Genomic DNA, 22,229 nt, shown 5'->3' with positions numbered 1-22,229 from the left:
TTTGCTCTTATTGTGCCATCAGAAAGTCTTGGGCGATGACAGAATTGGAAACATAATATTTAACTTCTCTTTTCTACCTCCATGCTTCAACACAGCTGATGTGACCTTGGACTCTCAGGTTGGAGCTCTGTGTAGGCGCCCCAACTTTGTTTGAGCTTCCGTTGTAAACAATATGCCAAGCTCAAGTTAAAGCTCAGCGTGGCGCAGCGCTCAGGTTTCATGGAAGGTAGTAAGGGGTTCTTCCATGTTTATTGTAATGATCTTCCACTATTAATACTGGGGTAAAATTATTTCCCGTTTTGGCTTCTACGCCCAGGTCGTATAACGCTCAGTTTTGTTGCCATATTTGCTGATTTCAATAAAAAAAAACTACCATCAATGGGAGACTTCATTTTACAAACCGTGCAATCATTTTCAATGACAAGTTTAAACTATATTTAGAGATATGTGCGTTTTCGCTAGTGAGTGCGTTTCTTTCGCTTGCTTTAACGGGTGACTTAAACCGAGCTGATTCGATCTCAGATGCTCAAGTTGGAGCACAGTGTCGGTGCGCCAAATTCGTTTTGAGTTTCTGCTGTAAATCCAAGCAACAATACCCAACTATAATCCAAACAATGAATGACAAAAGGCAATATTTACAAATCATCTCTTTTGTCATAAAGTCTGGTAGAAAGATGACCATTGTTGTCTAATTCGAGGTAAATGTCAAGGTATGAGGCCGAGGAAGCTGATTCTGTAGTTTCTTTAATGTCTAGTTCTGTGGGATATATCAATGGGAGCGAATCACAAAAGTTAGGATTGTTGATGGAAAGGACATCATCAATATGTCTAAATGTCAAATTAAAAGATTTACCTTCTTTTAATTGTTTGTTTCTGAAGAAACTCGGTCTCATACAAGAATAAAACCAAGTCGGTCAGCAAGGGAGCACAGTTAAATATATGTCCTCCAAACTTAACAAATATATTATTTATCAAAAATTCAAGCATGAGAACAATGTCTTCTTCACTGTAAAAAGTGGTGGCATTAGTTTCATTCTTGACGAAATAAGTGGAATTGTAGTTTAGAACAATATATTTATATCACCGAGAACCATTCTTATGAAAAAATGATTGATGAACAATATCTAAAATTGAATGTTTTAATAGACTTTATTTCAGATAAAGATCTAGATCAGAGTTTTTCCAAAAGTTCTTTAGAATTGTGCAATATCCACATGTGATTTAAACCAAATTAAATCTACCAAATTATTATGCAGTATTAATTTGTATAGATTTTCACCCAAACTAGATATACTATCCTAAACGTATTGGACAAAAAAGATATTTTATTCAAATGATAAATTAAATAAATTTGCATGAAAAACTAATCAGTATACTAAATAATTTCCCAAGCTCAAGTTGGGTGGAGCTCAGGTTGACTCTGGGGAAGCTCAGGATGAAGCTCAGGTTGAAGCTCAAGTTGAAGCTCAGGGTGGAGCTCAGGTTGACTCTGAGGAAGCTCAGGTTGAAGCTCAGGGTGGAGCTCAGGTTGACTCTGAGCAAGCTCAGGTTGAAGCTCAAGATTGCCATTACATACCTCATACTAGCCCTGAATTACATAATTATAATTCAGAAATAAATCAACACACAACACAGTAACAATTATTTTATACTGAAACTTTATTATCTATGCATCTTTTTATTCAGCAAAATGAACAATATTGTACACATGATATTTGCATATGTCGCCATGACAACACTCTGTATATGTCAATCTCAATTTTCTGGCTATAACAGAATTTAAATATAATATCAACATGTGAACTGAAATATAACCATCATGCTCTGTATTCGTAGAGTATGTACTATATTCATCAAGTCTGTCTTGTTGCCTTCTTGGGTAGAATCCCATATCTGATAATCTCACTCATTTCCATGGTTACAAGAGTCCAGGATGTTCTGAGTTACCAAGTCCATTAACTAGTTTGACTGACATACAAATATACAGAAATGCAAACCATCACAATGAATACATGTTTTCAATGAGATTATTATATCTTTCTCATTGATGTAACCTGTATTTTTATCTATTTAAGAAAGTAAACTGGGAGTTAACATATACATGTACAAGGTTTAAAACAATATACAACTAAAATAAAAACAAAATTTACAATACAACAATATATACATGTGTCTTGGACAATTGTAGGTTTAACATGAAACCAGAAAATATAACCAGAAAATATAAAATGTTTTAAAATAAAAATACAACCAAGAAATAATTCAAGATTTTGTATAGTTGATAAACCACTGTCTTTCAGTCCCTGGCTTCAAAGAAGGATTGTAATCCAATGGATTGTAATCCAATGTACATGCAAAGAAATAATTGAATGCTCTCTATATATATATCAAACTATACGAAAATGAAAACTTTAAGTTTTGATACTGAGGTTGATAACTAAAAAAAGAAAGTAGACATATTAAAATAAACAACAGACTACTGTAAAACGACTAATTTTCACTGGGTTTAAAATTTCGCTGATTTACCATTCCAGGCATATTCAGTGACATTTAAATTAAAGGTTTTATCATTTAGATAATGTGTTCTATGCTTAATTTTACATATTCACTTGGTTTTAATTTAGCGCATTTTCCTGTCAGTGAAATAAACAAAATTAAAACCCAGTGAATAATTAATCCTTTTACAGTATGATCAGCTTTACGCATTGTGAATGGTCCATGACAGACGACTGTAAAATGACTAATTTTCACCGAGTTTAAATTTCACTGATTTACCATTTCAGGCATATTCAGTGGATTTTAAATTCACAGTTTTATCATTTAGATAATGTTTTCTATGCTAAGTTTTACATATTCACTGGGTTTTAATTTAGAACATTTTCCAGTGAGTAAAATAAGCCCAATTAAAACCCAGTGAATAATTAATCCTTTTACAGTATGATCAACTTTACGTTTAAATTTCACTGATTTACCATTTCAGGCATATTCAGTGAGTTTTAAATTCAGTTTTTGCATTTAGATAATGTGTTCTTTGCTAAATTTTACATATTCACTGGGTTTTAATTTAGCGCATTTTCCAGTCAGTGAAATAAGCAAAATTAAAACCTGATAAATAATTAACCCCTTTACAGTATCGATCAGCTTTACGCATCGTGAATGGCCCATGACATACTATTCAATACATGTCATATCTGGGAACTGAGAGACTGTGAATAAATCAACCATAAATTACAGACTGAAATCTGTTTAAATTGAGTACTCTATACAATAAGCCTCTAGGTGAATTCATTGATAGTAAATGCAAAGGTTCAACTGTGAAGTATGGTAACAGAATGGTCATCACGTCAACCTCAAGTTTTTCCAGTTAGAAAAGTATGAGAATGTTGACATGGATAATTTTATTAGTTGGAATTACATATTATTGTTAACAGATTAATTTTAGCAATTTGATGATTTTATAGTATTCGTGAAACCAAAATATCTTGCAAAATTGAAATGATTTACAGTATAGAAAGTAGGTAATTTGTGTGAAAAGGTATCTTATTGGTTCATATATGTCACATGGTAAAATAATCAGCCAATCACAGTTTTACCAAAATAATCAACATATGGAACAGTTTCATATTCATAATTTACAGTTGCATTTCTGATTAATTCTAAATATAGCATGAAATTTAGCGAGGTTGTTGGTTAATGATTCAAAACTCATGATTTTTTTGTTGGGCAACAACCACATCAAGTACCCTGGTAGTAATAATATGCAAATAAAACAACCCTGGAAACAAAAATGTCCTCATAGCTTAGCCCCCACTCTGGTGACCATTTTGAAATCTTCACATAATTAGGCAACTAAACCAGTCTGAAGTTTATCATTTCGGACTCACTGTAGGAAAAATCCTTACAAAACTATAGAAAATTCTGGTGTGAAAAATGAGCTATTGCTAAATGCTTAAAATTATGTACAATATCCCAGGACCCTAAACTGAATATTCTTGTCCAATCCATTCTGCATAAACAGGTTAGTATACAATAATTAACAATTGGTGTTCAATTTGATCAAGATTTGTAATATAGTTTTTCAACCCCTTCTTGTAACCTTCCCCAAAATAGTCCAGTTGTTTCCATAGCAACTAATACAGATCAGTGTTTGCAACCTATGATTGAATCTGTAAACAATATCGTATTTGCCTAGCCATTTTGGTAGGAAACAGAGTTTTTATTCAAAAATGTATTCCAAATGTACTTTAACATATTTTGGCCATTGCAACAATGTCTGTCTTGACCCTACCAAAAAAACTACTAAAAATAAGAAGAGTTTTTATTTTTCACTTTTCACAATTTTTTTTTTACCAAAAATGAACATGCAGGACCCAGCGTAGAAACTTTAATGAAAATAATGTTGTATGACGGAAAAGCACCATGTTTTTTTGATACTTGGTGGTACTCGGCTCATCTAATATGACCCTCTGAATGTCTGCATTTTTCAACAAAAATGATTGCTAATTTGTAAATTTTTTGTTCATTTTGAGCTAAATAGACATACTTTTCTGTTGGCTACAGTTTTTGCTCAAATTATACAGATTTTTATGAATGGTGGCAAAATTAACGAGACGTTCAAAGGGTGATACAGACTGAAAACTATTACTACACATGCACGGGAACCCTGGGAGGCTGCATCCTCATATGCATGCTTGGTTTCGGCCGTGGTGGTGGTCGTGTTTCAGTCATGCGATTAGGTGAGCGTAGTATCACTAGTGAGGACCCCAAGCAGCCCCGTACTGGAGCAGTGCTACCACCAGGAAGGCAGAACATAACAGTAGTTACTGCCGATATGCCATCATCAGTCGGCTCCGCTGCTAGTGGATATATTTTAAACGCCTCCTGTGAATTAAAATAAATAAATATGAAATTATTGTTGTTATTACATTATAACCCATCTGGCACTGAAAACAATAGAATGTAGCATTCCATAAAACAATTGAATGTAGAATTTCATAAAACAATGAAATGTAGTATTCCATAAAAAAAATAGAATGTATCATTCCTTAAAATAATAGAATGTAGCATCCCATAAAACGATGGAATGTAGTATTCCACAAAACTGTGGCAGTGTGATATCATCAGTAAATGTGGCAGTGTGATATCATCAGTATTTGTGTAGGGGTGTCATCAGTAAATGTGGCAGAGTGACATCATCAGTATTTGTGTAGGGATGTAATCAGTAAATGTGGCAGAGTGACATCATCAGTATTTGTGTAGGGATATCATCAGTAAATGTGGCAGTGTGATATCAGTATTTGTGTAGGGATGTCATCAGTAAATGTGGCAGTGTGATATCATCAGTATTTGTGTAGGGATGTCATCAGTAAATGTGGCAGTGTGATATCAGTATTTGTGTAGGGGTGTCATCAGTAAATGTGGCAGAGTGACATCATCAGTATTTGTGTAGGGATGTCATCAGTAAATGTGGCAGTGTGACATCATCAGTATTTGTGTAGGGATATCATCAGTATTTGTGTAGGGATATCATCAGTATTTATGTAGGGATGTCATCAGTATTTATGTAGGGATGTCATCAGTAAATGTGGCAGTGTGATATCATCAGTATTTGTATAGAGATGTCGTCAGTAAATGTGGCAGTGTGATATCATCAGTATTTATGTAGGGATGTCATCAGTAAATGTGGCAGAGTGACATCATCAGTATTTGTGTAGGGATGTCATCAGTAAATGTGGCAGTGTGATATCATCAGTATTTGTGTAGGGATGTCATCAGTACGGTATTTATGTTGGGATGTCATCAGTAAATGTGGCAGTGTGATATCATCAGTATTTATGTAAGGATGTCATCAGTAAATGTGGCAGAGTGACATCATCAGTATTTATGTAGGGATGTCATCAGTATTTATGTAGGGATGTCATCAGTAAATGTGGCAGTGTGATATCATCAGTATTTATGTAGGGATGTCATCAGTAAATGTGGCAGAGTGACATCATCAGTATTTGTGTAGGGATGTCATCAGTAAATGTGGCAGTGTGATATCATCAGTATTTATGTAAGGATGTCATCAGTAAATGTGGCAGAGTGACATCATCAGTATTTGTGTAGGGATGTCATCAGTAAATGTGGCAGTGTGATATCATCAGTATTTATGTAGGGATGTCATCAGTAAATGTGGCAGTGTGATATCATCAGTATTTATGTAGGGATGTCATCAGTAAATGTGGCAGAGTGACATCATCAGTATTTGTGTAGGGATGTCATCAGTAAATGTGGCAATGTGATATCATCAGTATTTGTGTAGGGATGTAATCAGTAAATGTGGCAGTGTGATATCATCAGTATTTGTGTAGGGATGCCATCAGTATATGTGGCAGTGTGACATCAGTATTTGTGTAGGGATATCATCAGTATTTGTGTAGGGATGTCATCAGTAAATGTGGCAGTGTGATATCATCAGTATTTGTGTAGGGATGTCATCAGTAAATGTGGCAGTGTGATATCATCAGTATTTGTGTAGGGATGTCATCAGTAAATGTGGCAATGTGATATCATCAGTATTTGTGTAGGAATGTCATCAGTAATTGTGGCAATGTGATGTCATCAGTATTTGTGTTGGGATGTCATCAGTAATTGTGGCAGTGTGATATCATCAGTATTTGTGTTGGGATGCCATCAGTAATTGTGGCAATGTGATGTCATCAGTATTTGTGTAGGAATGTCATCTATAAATGTGGCCATGTGATTTGTGCAGTCAGTAATGTTGGGAAAATTCAGAATATGAAAAGAAAGTTAAAAAGTGTTTTCTTAGGTAAACAACAAAAGATATTTTACACACCTCTGGTGGAGGGCTCTTTGGTCTTGTTAATGAGTCATGACCTCTCCTGGATAACTTAGGGAGTCTATTATTGGGCCTCCTAGGTGGTATTATAGGTGAAATGGCCGACTTCACTGGATCAATAAAAACAAGTACTTTTGAAAATGGCCTACTAGCCATATTTTCCATTTCAACTGCACGCCTTCTGCGATCACGGCGACTGTCAAAAAACAGTTTAACTTTCCAAATAATGACGCAGAGTGCAAGGAAAAGGAAGAAACAAGAAAAGAAAACAGAGAAAAAAACAAACAAGTCAATGTGTGGCTGATCTTGTCGGAAAGTTAGGATTCCATGAGTCTCATTTTGACTGAATTCCTCCTTGCTGAGTAACACAATGTAGAATTTACGAGTCTCCAGCTCGTGTGGAACATGTGGAAATGTAACCACTAATCTATTCCTCAAACTATACACAATAAGAAACGTAAACGGGTTGTGGATCGTCACAAATGTATTCAACCCATCAGCGTAGATTTCAAGTAAGTCATTCACAATGCTTTGCTGTGTGGGTGGAGCGGTGATTGCATCCGTGGTTTGTGTCTCCCTAGCATAACGATGGTCTTCATCACGTCGACGACGACTGTGTTCCCAATATTGTTTATCATCAATGTTTATAACATGTCTTCCATTGTTGGGGTCGGGAGTTACAACCCACGTGTCTTCCGAATAAGATAAATAGACATCAAGTGCACCAACAGTCACGTCAATAAGAAGACGTATATCAACATTTGTGTACTTCGGTTGGATAGCAAAGAAAACACTCTTGCCTCCTGGAAGAGGCTTAGGGGGTGTTGCTGTATCACACTCTGAAATAAAAAACACAACATTATATAACATGTATGAAGTGGCTCATAAAGTGGCTCTGTCACCTGCACAAGACAGACTTGATTACATTTCATTTGGATGATTCCTGCTTCAAGTGTCAAGGTGCACCAAGCAACAAGATGCTGGTAACTAGTAATGGTCTCGGCATTCTGATTGGTCAGTCAAGTTTTCATTTTTTGTTCTATTTCCCTTGGTTACCTGACATCAGCGCTTACACTCGTGTTTGTTCTATATATAAAGCAGGGTTTTCCTTTTACTTTCGTGAATATAAAACTGTTTCTTTTGTTACACAAATAGGGAGAAATTATACCAGAACCATCTCAAATAGGTCTAAGATGGCAGAGTGAATTGGCATATGGCTTTATTGCAGTATTACACAAACCTTTACACAGAACGGAACTTGGAATGTTTTCAAATTACATCACTTAGTCACGTGCCTTTGGACCGGAATCCCGGTCCAGTGGAACAATATGGCGATTACTAGTTACCTGCGTCCTACTTGCCATTTGCAAAGGACGCCGGGAACCAGCGAAAATATTTCATCTGAATATTGAAGACTAAAACCTACGTCACCTGCAGAGGGCAGACTAGATCATATTTCAACCAACTGCATAGTTTAGTTTATCAGTTGACACACATAAATACCTGATTGAGTTGTTGCAAAGCAATATACATTGTTATACTGCATTTGTCGATAACACTGATGACTATTGGTGGGTTCCCCAATATAAAGTTCTTTACACGAGGCACATTGTCTTTTCCAGCAAGGTTCATTATTGTCTCCTGTGCACACAGTCTCTGTGTGATTGTCACATTGGCATTCTAGTCCTGTTTCTTTATCACACCAGTCCCAGTGACCATTACACTCACACCTACAATTTGGTTTTAAAATAAATATGTAACAGTATATCTGAGATATGGATAGGACATTTTGAAAAAGTGACATGCAATTTTAGCGAATTGTGGTAAAATGATGTAATAGCGAAATGTTGATTTAGCGAATCTCTTTTGTCATTGTTGATTTCCTGTTTTCACAATTCTTGTCTGTCGCCTGCCAAAACAAATGCGTAGTTATCACCTCCATAAAAACAAAGAAAAACTGTCAAGTGTAACTAGGAAGCACCCCAGATTTTTATGTTCCGGATTACTGTATACAAATCCCCAAGCATTTGCCATTTTGAATTTAGAATGAAGTCATTAGCGACATCTCGAATTAGCGAATCAGTTCTGACATGTTTTACAGTTACTGTAGTTCATTACTGGCAAACAGAAAGCTGACTGAAGTATGTGTGGGGATCAAAATTGGTACTCTGCACCACCGGAATGCGCCAGCGCAATTCCCAAAATGAGCATTGTGTGTCCCCCCTAGTTGCACCATCATTCTGGGTTCAGGCTTTTAAAAATGAAATCATAGAAAATGTTGATGAAGTTTTGATGTCCCTACAAATGTTATATAATAGTATTTCATGTGAAAATAACATCCCTATTGCGCTGATTAACAGGCTTGAATATCATTGTCCTAACTTCATTTTGAACACAGATTAGGGCACAGTATGAATTGTCTTGATGGCGCAGAATGAGGGGGGCACAATGATGGCACAACTAGGGGGGGCGCACAATGCTCATTTTGGGAAATGCGTCAGCGCATTCCAATGGCGCAGAGTAACGATTTTCGAGCCTCACAATACCTCGCTGACTCTTTAGAGAATACTGTATCGCCTGTATATTTGCTATGGAGGACAATAATTGTTCACACACAACACCACTGATGTAAATTTTGATAATTGGAGACACGAATTTTGATAATTGGAGACACAAATTTTTATATTTGAAGACACAAATTTTGATAATTCGAGACACAAATTTTGATATTTGGAGACACAAATTTTGATAATTGGAGACACAAATTTTGATAATTGGAGTCACAAATTTTGATATTTGGAGACACAAATTTTGATATTTGGAGACACGAATTTTGATAATTGGAGACACAAATTTTGATAATTGGAGACACAAATTTTGATATTTGAAGACACAAATTTTGATATTTGGAGACACAAATTTTGATAATTGGAGACACAAATTTTGATAATTGGAGACACAAATTTTGATATTTGGAGACACAAATTTTGATAATTGGAGACACAAATTTTGATAATTGGAGACACAAATTTTGATATTTGGAGACACAAATTTTGATATTTGGAGACACGAATTTTGATAATTGGAGACACAAATTTTGATATTTGGAGACACGAATTTTGATAATTGGAGACACAAATTTTGATATTTGGAGACACGAATTTTGATAATTGGAGACACAAATTTTGATATTTGGAGACACAAATTTTGATAATTGGAGACACAAATTTTGATAATTGGAGACACAAATTTTGATATTTGGAGACACGAATTTTGATAATTGGAGACACAAATTTTGATATTTGGAGACACAAATTTTGATAATTGGAGACACAAATTTTGATATTTGGAGACACGAATTTTGATAATTGGAGACACAAATTTTGATAATTGGAGACACAAATTTTGATAATTGGAGACACAAATTTTGATATTTGGAGACACAAATTTTGATATTTGGAGATTGGAGACACAAATTTTGATAATTGGAGACACAAATTTTGATAATTGGAGACACAAATTTTGATAATTGGAGACACAAGTTCATCATCAAGTTGGTACTCACGGAATACACTGTCCATCCATCTTAAAGAATCCATCAATACACGTTTCACACTGATCTCCTTCGCTGTTATTTTCACATCCAATACATATTGCATTACTTATAGCTCCAGATGAAACAAATTCATTGGCCTAGAGAATTAATAACACATGTATTACATTATGTAATTATTATCCCCAGATACAGCAACAGCACAAGGTCATGATTATGTTAATGGCACATGCTATCAATATTTGATCCAGGTCATATCTGATATTATTATACATTATATATTATATATAATTTTGCAGTATTTTACGAGGGATTTTCATTCTACCATATAAAGAAATGTAAATTTCAAATATGGAATGATTACGTGCGTAAACTTCCTCTAATAATAAAAACAAACATGGCTGCTACCAGGGTTTGACCTGACTCCACACAAAGAAGTTCGCTGATTCTGTTCTAAACTTTTTGGATTTCGGCATTCCCATGATGTATCTTTGGGAGGAAAAGATGTATAATAATAAGGTTATTGTGAGGATACCTCAAAGTATGCACTCAGACAGTACACCGTTGCATCAACCTCCGCTGCACGTTGGTCGATACTCTCGCTGTACTGTCTTTGTGCATAAGTTTTGAGGTATCCTCGTAATAACCTCATATTATTATACATCTAGAGGCAAAAATAAAAACAAACCTACTTTATTTTGAAAAAGTGCATTAGTGAAATAGTGGCATTCAAACACCATTCTTTGCTTACATTGGACAATACAGAAAGTGGAAATAGGGAAATAGAATCCTGTGACTAAAATCAAATAACTGTGAAGACAAAAATCTCCTAAAACATTTGCATTTCAGGTTGCACTAAATTATGACTAAAAGCAATAAGAATGTTTAATAATAAAGAATACCGCAAAGTATTCTCTCAGGCAGTAAGAGATCACATCAACCTCCATTACATGTCAGCCAACACAAACAATGTACTGCCTGCCTTTGTGCATATTATTATAACATAATGTTAACCTGAGTCATGTTGGATTTATTTGATTTTCATCATGCTAATATTATATGACCTGGGTCATGCAGACATCTATTGACTTGGATCATATACTGCTATTTTTATCTGGGTGTGCAAGTCTCAAAATACTCACCTGTGATTGCGTAATCTTAGATTCTTGCAGCATGTTATATTTTTGCATTGTTAGATTGTAGTCTGTTATACTCATACAAATATCGGAGTTACCATTACAGTATGCTCTGCACGGCTGACATGTGCCGTTATTTTCGGGATTACCAACATAAAACGGAAGACATTCCTCACAATGATCACCCTAAAAATTAAATAGATAAACATGTGTTAATTCACATACCTAACCTGTGTGTTGTTGTAACAATGTATACATTCATGTAACTAACCTGTGTGTTGTTGTAACAATGTATACATTCATGTAACTAATCTGTGTGTTGTTGTAACAATGTATACATTTATGTAACTAACCTGTGTATTGTTGTAACAATGTATACATTCATGTAACTAACCTGTGTGTTGTAACAATGTATACATTCATTTATGTAACTAACCTGTGTGTTGTTGTAACAATGTATACATTCATGTAACTAACCTGTGTGTTGTTGTAACAATGTATACATTCATGTAACTAACCTGTGTGTTGTTGTAACAATGTATACATTCATGTAACTAACTTGTGTGTTGTTGTAACAATGTATACATTCATGTAACTAACCCGTGTGTTGTTGTAACAATGTATACATTTATGTAACTAACCTGCGTGTTGTTGTAACAATGTATACATTTATGTAACTAACCTGTGTGTTGTAACAATGTATACATTTATGTAACTAACCTGTGTGTTGTTGTAACAATGTATACATTTATGTAACTAACCTGTGTGTTGTTGTAACAATGTATACATTCATGTAACTAACCTGTGTGTTGTTGTAACAATGTATACATTCATGTAACTAACCTGTGTGTTGTTGTAACAATGTATACATTCATGTAACTAACATGCGTGTTGTTGTAACAATGTATACATTTATGTAACTAACCTGCGTGTTGTTGTAACAATGTATACATTTATGTAACTAACCTGTGTGTTGTAACAATGTATACATTCATGTAACTAACCTGTGTGTTGTTGTAACAATGTATACATTTATGTAACTAACCTGTGTGTTGTTGTAACAATGTATACATTCATGTAACTAACCTGTGTGTTGTTGTAACAATGTATACATTCATGTAACTAACCTGTGTGTTGTTGTAACAATGTATACATTCATGTAACTAACCTGTGTGTTGTTGTAACAATGTATACATTTATGTCTGGATTCAATACTTTCACAGTTGGAATGTCCATTACATTCACACTCAATGGAACAATTGCCTCCGACATATCCAAAGTAGCAATCACAGACATTAGGTTGAACACACTGTCCATTGAAGCAACCTTGAGTACAGACTGGCTTACACACACCTGAAGACCTATTAATGAATGCACATTCATTACTTGACATATAATCAACAGACTCTCTCAAGATTATATCATGACATCGGAATTGCAACTCCTACCAGATTCTGTCGTAAATTCGCCCATCCAAAAAATCATGCTGGGCGGTTTCAAGGCTGGTGGGCCCTTATTTGGGGATCAAAATTTAAAAATATTATCATCAAATATTGGGGGGGGGGGGCTTATATTTTCATTGAAAAATCCACCTACGCCAGCAGTTGGACCACCCAAAACAAAAGAAACTACTGCAGAAGCTAATCTAAAATTTGTAGAATCTTGCTGTAGAAATGAATATTCGCCATGTTTTGATCTGGACGGTGTTCTTTGACCTGACAGGTAAAATTAACCAATGAAAATGATGGATGATGCCAACGTGTTCAAACTACCATAGCTCATTTAAATATGTTAATGTTATTGAACATAGCACGGAAGATATTTGCCAATGTTGTTGTACAATCCTTTGGCATGGATTTTGATGGGAAAACGACATGATTTGTTTTTAAATGGTTTCCTTCCACAGGTCACCATCCAATTACTAACCTGTCTCTCTCATATCCTTCTTTACAGTCACATTGATATGATTCTAATGTATCATTACATTTCTCAGTCTGTGCGCAGTTATGATGACCATTACGACATTCATTCTCTGGTGGACATCCTCCGAACGACCAAACAGGAGGACCATTTAGATCAAGGGTATAGTTTGCAATTTCAGCTGAATGAAAAAAAAATACAACAACTAATAAAACCTGAAAATTGAATTGAAACACAATATATGAAGTACACATCTGGTTTTACAACAAGCAGCCTCTCGGCTGAGATAGCTCCGCTGTTAGCAATGCACATTTCAATTAAAGAACAGAAGATATCATTAGAAAATGAACAATATGCATAGTATCAATGCAATGGGACTTGCTGTTTTCAACAAGAATTCAAAAATATCATTTTTCACCATAAATGATTGTGGTTTTTAACAAGAAGAAAATATCACTTTTTACCAAAAATGACAAAAATATTCACCAAAATTAGAGAATTGAAGATATCATCATGAAATGAACAAATTTGAGAGTGGTCCACATGTAGTACCTATATATGTAATATCAAAGCAATTGGACTTGCGGTTTTTAACAAGAAGTTGAAAATATCACTTTTTACCAAAAATGACAAAAATATTCACCAAAATTAGAAAATTGAAGATATCATCATGAAATGAACAAATTTGAGAGTGGTCCACATGTAGTACCTATATATGTAATATCAAAGCAATTGGACTTGTGGTTTTTAACAAGAAGTCGAAAATATCACTTTTTACCAAAAATGACAAAAATATTCACCAAAATTAGAGAATTAAAGATATCATCATGAAATGAACAAATTTGAGAGTGGTCCACATGTAGTACCTATATATGTAATATCAAAGCAATTGGACTTGCGGTTTTTAACAAGAAGTTGAAAATATCACTTTTTACCAAAAATGACAAAAATATTCACCAAAATTAATAGAGAATTGAAGATATCATCATGAAATGAACAAATTTGAGAGTGGTCCACATGTAGTACCTATATATGTACTATCAAAGCAATTGGACTTGCGGTTTTTAACAAGAAGTTGAAAATATCACTTTTTACCAAAAATGACAAAAATATGCACCAAAATTAATAGAGAATTGAAGATATCATCATGAAATGAACAAATTTGAGGGGGTCCACATGTAGTACCTATATATGTAATATCAAAGCAATTGGACTTGCGGTTTTTAACAAGAAGTTGAAAATATCACTTTTTACCAAAAATGACAAAAATATTCACCAAAATTAGAAAATTGAAGATATCATCATGAAATGAACAAATTTGAGAGTGGTCCACATGTAGTACCTATATATGTAATATCAAAGCAATTGGACTTGTGGTTTTTAACAAGAAGTCGAAAATATCACTTTTTACCAAAAATGACAAAAATATTCACCAAAATTAGAGAATTAAAGATATCATCATGAAATGAACAAATTTGAGAGTGGTCCACATGTAGTACCTATATATGTAATATCAAAGCAATTGGACTTGCGGTTTTTAACAAGAAGTTGAAAATATCACTTTTTACCAAAAATGACAAAAATATTCACCAAAATTAGAAAATTGAAGATATCATCATGAAATGAACAAATTTGAGAGTGGTCCACATGTAGTACCTATATATGTAATATCAAAGCAATTGGACTTGTGGTTTTTAACAAGAAGTCGAAAATATCACTTTTTACCAAAAATGACAAAAATATTCACCAAAATTAGAGAATTAAAGATATCATCATGAAATGAACAAATTTGAGAGTGGTCCACATGTAGTACCTATATATGTAATATCAAAGCAATTGGACTTGCGGTTTTTAACAAGAAGTTGAAAATATCACTTTTTACCAAAAATGACAAAAATATTCACCAAAATTAGAGAATTGAAGATATCATTACAAAATGAACAAATCTGAGAGAGGTCCACATGTAGTACCTATATATGTAATATCAAAGCAATTGGACTTGCGGTTTTTAACAAGAAGTCGAAAATATCACTTTTTACCAAAAATGACAAAAATATTCACCAAAATTAGAGAATTGAAGATATGATCATGAAATGAACAAATCTGAGAGAGGTCTACCCAAGGTACATATACACCAAGTATCAAAGCATTCAGGCTTGTAGTTTTCAAGAAGAAGTCGAAAAAGTAAAACATTGTCACGGACGCCGGACGCCGACGGACAATCACTCATATGATAAGCTCCGCTCGACAAAGTCGACAGCAGAGCTAAAAAGTGAGATCGTCTTAAGGTAGAAGTCTACTCATAAACTAAAAAAACCCAGAATTTATTCATTTTGCAATAAATTGTACTCCAAGGCAATCTAAGTATATTGACGTAAAAAAAGTTGGGAGTCACCAGCCTTATTTTCGAGAAATTGATGGTTGTATTTTAGTGGAAAGTCGCCATTTTGACACTATTATAACACTTTTACCACAGGTTCCTATGGCAGAGATATTATGCAATATCTCAAAATCTTGACTGGTGACATAGGCTGAAAAAATTATATATTGTTAATGATGGAGTGTCTTTTGTTGTTCTGAATTATTAAAAAGATCTGGGTTTTAAAAAGTGTCAAAAAATGCAATTTTTCTTTAACATTATGTTTTATGGAATTGTTTTAAAAATAGCAATTTTTAAGAAATATTGGAACACGTTTTTCAAAAAGTATAACTGTAACACACAAAATAATGCTATTTCATTGTACCATGGGACATTAGCTTCATGATTGTACATAATAAACTAATGAACATTGTTATGTGATTTATGACCAATTTTGTCAAAAATTATGACTATGCTTCTACCTTCCATCCCCCCAATACCCCCTACAGCTTACCTGGCAGTGGATCAACCCTTAGTGAGACATTCTGTGCTGTACAGACACCACCTTCAGCTGGCCCATGTATGCCTCCAGCCATACATACACCAACACCATTTTCACCGGCAAAAGAACACCAACCACATCCTGGTTGATTTAAGCATGTAGAACACATTGTGTTTAAACTGCATGGTGTAGGACATCCATCTACTGTGTATCGAACCACATGTTCACATATACCATTGACACATTGTAACTGTATATAGGTAGGTGACATGCACTGTAAAACAAACATTGTACAGTCAATACAGTGATAGTTGATTGCTTATTTTTTTTCAATATTATTACCTACATATATCAATAGTTTTTTTGTAATTGTAGTTTTTTTTGTTTTTTTTTAAAACCATTGTTGTGCTTTAGATAGTAATCTAATTAATAATAAACTAACTAAACAACACAAGTAGATAATAGACCATTTTCCGTTCACTCTGAGATCCCACATTATACATGAAATCAAACATGAACACAGAACAAAAAAAAGAAGCAGCCTGTCGGCTGAGATGGCTCCGCTGTTAGCAATGCACATTTCAATTAAAGAACTGAAGATATCATCAGAAAATGAACAATATGTATAGTATTACAGCAATTAGACTTGCTGTATTCAACCAGAAAAATATTCATCAAAATTGGAGAATTGAAGATATCATCACAAAATGAACAAATCTGAGAAAGGTCTACCTTAGGTACCTATATGTATAACATAAAAGCAATCAGACTTACAGTTTTTATTAATGAGAAGTTGAAAATATCACTTTATACCAAAAATTACAAATATATTCATTTAAATTAGATAATTAAAGATATCATCACGAAATGAACAAATCTGAGAGAGGTCACATGTAGTACCTATATATGTAATATCAAATCTAAGGTACATATACACCAAGTATCAAAACAATAAGAATTGTAGTTTTCAAGAAGAAGACGAAAAAGTAAAAAGTTGACACGGATGACGACGAACGACACCGGACAATCACTCATATGATAAGCTCCACGACAAAGTCAACAGCGGAGCTAAAAAAGTCACATGGGAATTGACAGTGCTTAATGATATGCTATACACATTTCAAGATGTTAAATTTCGATAAAGTAAAGGTATCCCTGAATGATCTGTATTTTGACATTTAAAAATTATTTGATGTAACAACGGTAAATGCCATATTACTGACCTGCTGTAAGCCTTCACTCCAGACACATTCCTGCCAACCTCCGTCAGCTCCTTTAGAACTTAGACACTTATAACAGGTAGAGTGTTCCTGGCATAATACTGGACATTGTGATGGTGGTACTGAGTCAATATCAAAAGATGAGAGATCTCTTAAAGTACTACTAAAACAACTCCAGTCATAGATTGGATATTCGTGGGCTGTGCTTCGGGTTTCACCTATCAACAACACAATAAAGAAATAAGGCAATTATTAAATATAGTAAAAAACAAACCAATGGCTGCGGCATTCATGGCTATTCAGTAACAGTGATATCTTCAGAATCATTCAAAAGTTATTAACTAATCATGAAGAGGCTTACACAATAAACCACCAATCAAATCTCACCTTCTTTCTTTATCTGTCTAGTCCACATACATGCAGATATTGAGATGCATTTATTACAGTCTGATGCCTCACATATCAACTCAGGACAACTTTCAATGTTTTTTAATGCTTGTTGGTCTTTATCACAGTTGTGTTCTATTTGACATGATAAGTCTTTGTCAATACATCTACCAACAGGACAGCTGTAACACCACTGACATTGCTGCAATAAGACACAATGATAAGTCATGTAACTGACAATGGCATGTCACTGTAGATGATCACGCAAACACTACATGTGCACGCAGATTAAAATTATCTTATACAAATAATGTTACATACATTGTACATGTATATGATGTATGGAAACCACTTTGAGAGCATTCTAATGACTGCGGCTATCTAAAGGATACTGCAAAGTATCCTACTCAGGCAGTAAGAGAAAACATTGATTTCCACAACATTTTGTCAATATACTGCAATTTTAAAAGGTTTAGAAGACTCAAATTTTTACTGAAGACAGTGTTCTTTATAGAACACTGTTTATTCAAGAAAAATCTGGGAAATGCTTACAAGATCTGCATCTGGATATACTGGATATGGAGACAGACATTCACTACATGTTGATAACATTTCACATTCACGGTTCTCTATGGTTTCTCTGTTGCAATAAACTCCAGCAATTTCATCTTCACAACTGAAACAAATATATAAAGAACACTTTGAATATAATATTGTGCAGTCAAGTGTAATTTATGTACTTGTCACTGTCCAGAATATGTCACATGGAAGGAAAACACATTTTTAGTTCATTTTTCAAAATTTTGACAAAAACAAAGAATATATGGTGCACACATTTTTAACCTATTTGTGCAATGACCAGAAACATGAATATTTCTATTCTTGACTTAAGCTCCCAACTGTACTCAACTTTTTTTGTCTAATTGGTGTGTTGAATTGAAAGCACACCAGTAGCAGCCATCTTGAATTGGTTGCTATGCACAATACTGTCAATGGCATTATATTTTATATCTTGTATTTTATATTATTTATGTAGTAAATCAAATTTTTCCTGCCATGAAATTTAAAATTTTCATTGACTAACAAAAGTCATTTATCTCATGCAAAAGTTTTTCAGAGTAAATTTTGAGTAATTCATGAACTATTATGAATTTTTTTTATTTTTTTTCATTTTATCATCTTACACACTCTTTCTTTAAGTACTGCCCTCTAGTGATGCAATGTGAAAATGAAGCACATGGATATCGTCAATGTCAGTCAAATCAACAACTGTATGTGGTTTATAATATCTCTTAAAGAAATGATACTTAGTTGAATTGCTCTATATCATAAGTTCAATGCTGTGAAAGGCCTTTCTTTCACCCATTTACATCACTAGAGGGCGCTACTTGTGGTACCTAAACTTACCTTGGAGGTTGGCTGAGAGCATTTGAAAAACAAGCTGTTGTATTAGAACTCACACATGCTGAACATCCATGAGATTGTAAACAGCCAATCGTAGTAGAGTGCAGAGTGCAAAGGTCATCAGGTAAAGTTAATTGGACCAGAGTACCATGGGTAATCCCATTAAATCCACCCATGATGTAAATATCATTGCCAATGGCAACAGCTGCTGAGGAAACTGTTGGCTTCATGGGTTCACCAATAACTTTTATATCTGATCAAAAAAAAGAAAGAAAAGAAATGGGAGGCGTGTATCATGAAGGTAGGTTTGTTGGCTATCCCCCGCAAACGTCCATTCAATACGTGTGACTTGGTAGTTAAAGGGATGGATTTTCACGGAGCGGCAGGCTGACTTGAGGTCAACCTTAGCTAGCTAGGTAGTTTTGTTGCGTCATCGAAAATGTTCATGAGAGGCATAATCATTGACTGCGCTGCCTATTGGTTGACTGCAGTCATGTATTAGCCTAACATCTTCAGAGTCAGGTTTAGGGATAGCACCTAGTGCGCTAACTATGGTAGGTCTATATGGGGTTGGTAAGTAGTAACCCTCCGCAATTTCTGAAAGTAGTTGGGACTCTACTTTCTGACGTGCCACTCCTGTAGCAGAGCGATAATTTTTTGTATATGCAGGGCGATATGCAACAACCCTCAGTGGTTATGTGAAACCCATTTTTGATGCCCACGAGGAGAAATTCAGCGTTGGGGTCATTTTGCAATTCATTTTGCCATATTTTGTAATTGAGAGCATAATCTGGTGGGGCTGGTTTAGGGGTGGGTGGCGACTCCGTAATTAGTTTTTTGAAACCAGGGAAGGTGTGGCATGGGTAGTTTTAGGATGTGCCTTGCGACAAGTAGGCTCGAGGCACACATGTGCATAGGTGCATGAAGTACCAAATTTGCAATTACCTCTATTAAATCCCAGGCATATCGGTCTACCTGATTGACTGTCAATCGGAGCTGGTGTACGATTTATCGAGTGGGAGTGAGTAGTATTACCAGATTTGAATTTTCCACTTACAATGTCCATAGTTTTGTTAGAATGTGGGGCAAATGGCACTTTTTCCTTTAAACTGACAGTAGCAATATGTGGGATATCACTACCCCAAGGGAAATTATGTATAGCCTGGAGTTGTCTATACTGACGATCATATAAAAGCACCGAGCTCCATGTGAACCGATGCGCAAGTTGGGAAATTTTGGCAGTACTGTAAAATGACTAATTTTCACTGGGTTTAAATTTCACTGATTTAACATTTCAGGCATATTCAGTGGATTTTAAATTCACGGTTTTGTCATTTAGATAATGTGTTCCATATCGAATTTTACATATTCACTGTGTTTTAATTTAGCGCATTTTTCCAGTCAGCGAAATGAGCTAAATTAAAACCCAGTGAATAATTACCCCCTTTACAGTATATGCCATATAATTTAGCAATGAATTTGAACTAACTCATACAATATACACACATTAGCTCCAAACCATTGATAAGCAGTGACAGATTCAAGACGAGGTTTCTTATTCTCGGAAGATAGAATTAATTCTGTGCCATTCTCACCCGTGCTAAGTACTTGTTGATTGGGGACAATGTCTGTATTTGATAAAAAAACACAGATGTCCAAGTAATTAAAGTAGTTGATGCAGGAAATCTTTCATCCTTAAGAAAGCGACCATGTTGTTTTCATCTGCGGAGTCGTTGTTGGCGCAGACATCCGGTGCGCTGACCACTGAAGTCTGTGCTTGTTGACATCCCAGATTAACAGGAAATGCACCATGCTGTGCGTGTTTGATGTCTTTAATGGCGCTGATCAAGAGGCGTCGCTGTACCCGTGGTTCAATTCCCATCGCATCAATATCGTCAAGCTTGATAAGTCTGACAGATTTCATGTTAATAAATCCACCAGTGGCTAGTTTTGCAAGAGTGAAAGAGGTGATGTCATTGTTCGCTGCCCATTGCTGTACTTCGAGAGTTACAGTACAGTTCTCGCGGAAGCTTTGGCTTCACTTCAGCTTCACCTTCGCTTCAGCATCGCATCATTATGGCATTGTTATGGCTTCAGCATCGCTTCCATGTCGCGACATTAAAAAGTTAGGCGGTTATCGCTTCGCTTCATTGTGGCCTCATTATGGCGACAATGTGGCATCAGCATCGCTTCATCAAACAAAGAAGTACAGAACTCATTTCGTCCAACCTCTCGCCCGCTTCCGCTTTTCAATCGCTCGCTTTTGCGACCGCTTGTTGAATTTCCGCTTTATTTTCGACTGTGCAAAAATCGGACTACTAACAATTTTCTGGTTTTCATATATCACAGTTACTAGTTTAGTACTAGTTTAGTAACCGTGCATAGATGTTAAACAACCGTCAAAAGTTCAAATACTTTTTGTTTTAACTAACTATATATCTCTATAATTATATATGCACGCAATCTGACCCTTTGACCTAGATTTGGCTGGGATTGACTATTTCATTTTAAACAATATTTTGACGTGACGCACTGCTACAAAATGTATTTCAACAGAAGTACGACATGGTTTTCCGGGTTTCTTTTCCTGACTGTGTTGAGTTTACGATTTGTATAATTATTGTTATTTCCCCCAAGGAGAACACAAGCCGAAGGACCATGAAGCTAAATAGAAGTCCCACGCATGGACTGAGTGAAAGAAAATATTTCTAAGGCTAAAATAAAACCTAATATCTCTTTGTGTATTTGTCAATTTTGCATATATTTGTTGTGACAGTATGTTCGTAAATATCTGGAAAAATCTCGTCTTTCGTTAATAATTTCATTTGTTTGAAATGTCTACCGACCGCATCGTCCGCCTGCACGGTGTTGTTCTGTTCGGACATTCCTCCCTCTACAACACCGTGC

General features: G+C 34.9%; 1 protein-coding gene across 2 annotated transcripts in view; it reads right to left on the bottom strand.

Annotated features, from left to right (window-relative positions):
* Positions 1 to 1,641: 1,641 nt before the first annotated feature.
* The window catches only part of LOC102805891 (multiple epidermal growth factor-like domains protein 8), an 83,009-nt gene continuing 62,421 nt past the window's right edge, over positions 1,642 to 22,229 (bottom strand). Inside the window, exons 31-42 of one of the 2 annotated variants that reach the window (XM_085499384.1) lie at positions 19,326 to 19,575; positions 18,471 to 18,594; positions 17,919 to 18,120; positions 17,535 to 17,749; positions 16,324 to 16,585; positions 13,457 to 13,631; positions 12,699 to 12,891; positions 11,537 to 11,716; positions 10,407 to 10,534; positions 8,345 to 8,571; positions 6,839 to 7,680; positions 1,642 to 4,881 (exon numbers count right to left, since the gene is read on the bottom strand). In XM_085499384.1, the coding sequence (XP_085355510.1) occupies positions 4,645 to 4,881; positions 6,839 to 7,680; positions 8,345 to 8,571; positions 10,407 to 10,534; positions 11,537 to 11,716; positions 12,699 to 12,891; positions 13,457 to 13,631; positions 16,324 to 16,585; positions 17,535 to 17,749; positions 17,919 to 18,120; positions 18,471 to 18,594; positions 19,326 to 19,575 (3,035 nt within the window). In that variant the 3' untranslated portion in view covers positions 1,642 to 4,644. Of the gene's footprint in view, positions 4,882 to 6,838; positions 7,681 to 8,344; positions 8,572 to 10,406; positions 10,535 to 11,536; positions 11,717 to 12,698; positions 12,892 to 13,456; positions 13,632 to 16,323; positions 16,586 to 17,534; positions 17,750 to 17,918; positions 18,121 to 18,470; positions 18,595 to 19,325; positions 19,576 to 22,229 lie in introns of those variants that run through there. The other variant, XM_085499385.1, reaches the window with a different exon arrangement.

This window comes from Saccoglossus kowalevskii, chromosome 5 (genome assembly GCF_978046115.1).
Source record: "Saccoglossus kowalevskii chromosome 5, keSacKowa6.1, whole genome shotgun sequence".
In the NCBI taxonomy this organism is placed as follows: Eukaryota; Metazoa; Hemichordata; class Enteropneusta; family Harrimaniidae; genus Saccoglossus; species Saccoglossus kowalevskii.
The sequence above is the reverse complement of the archived record's forward strand: the minus strand, read 5'-3'. Positions and strand labels throughout refer to the sequence as shown.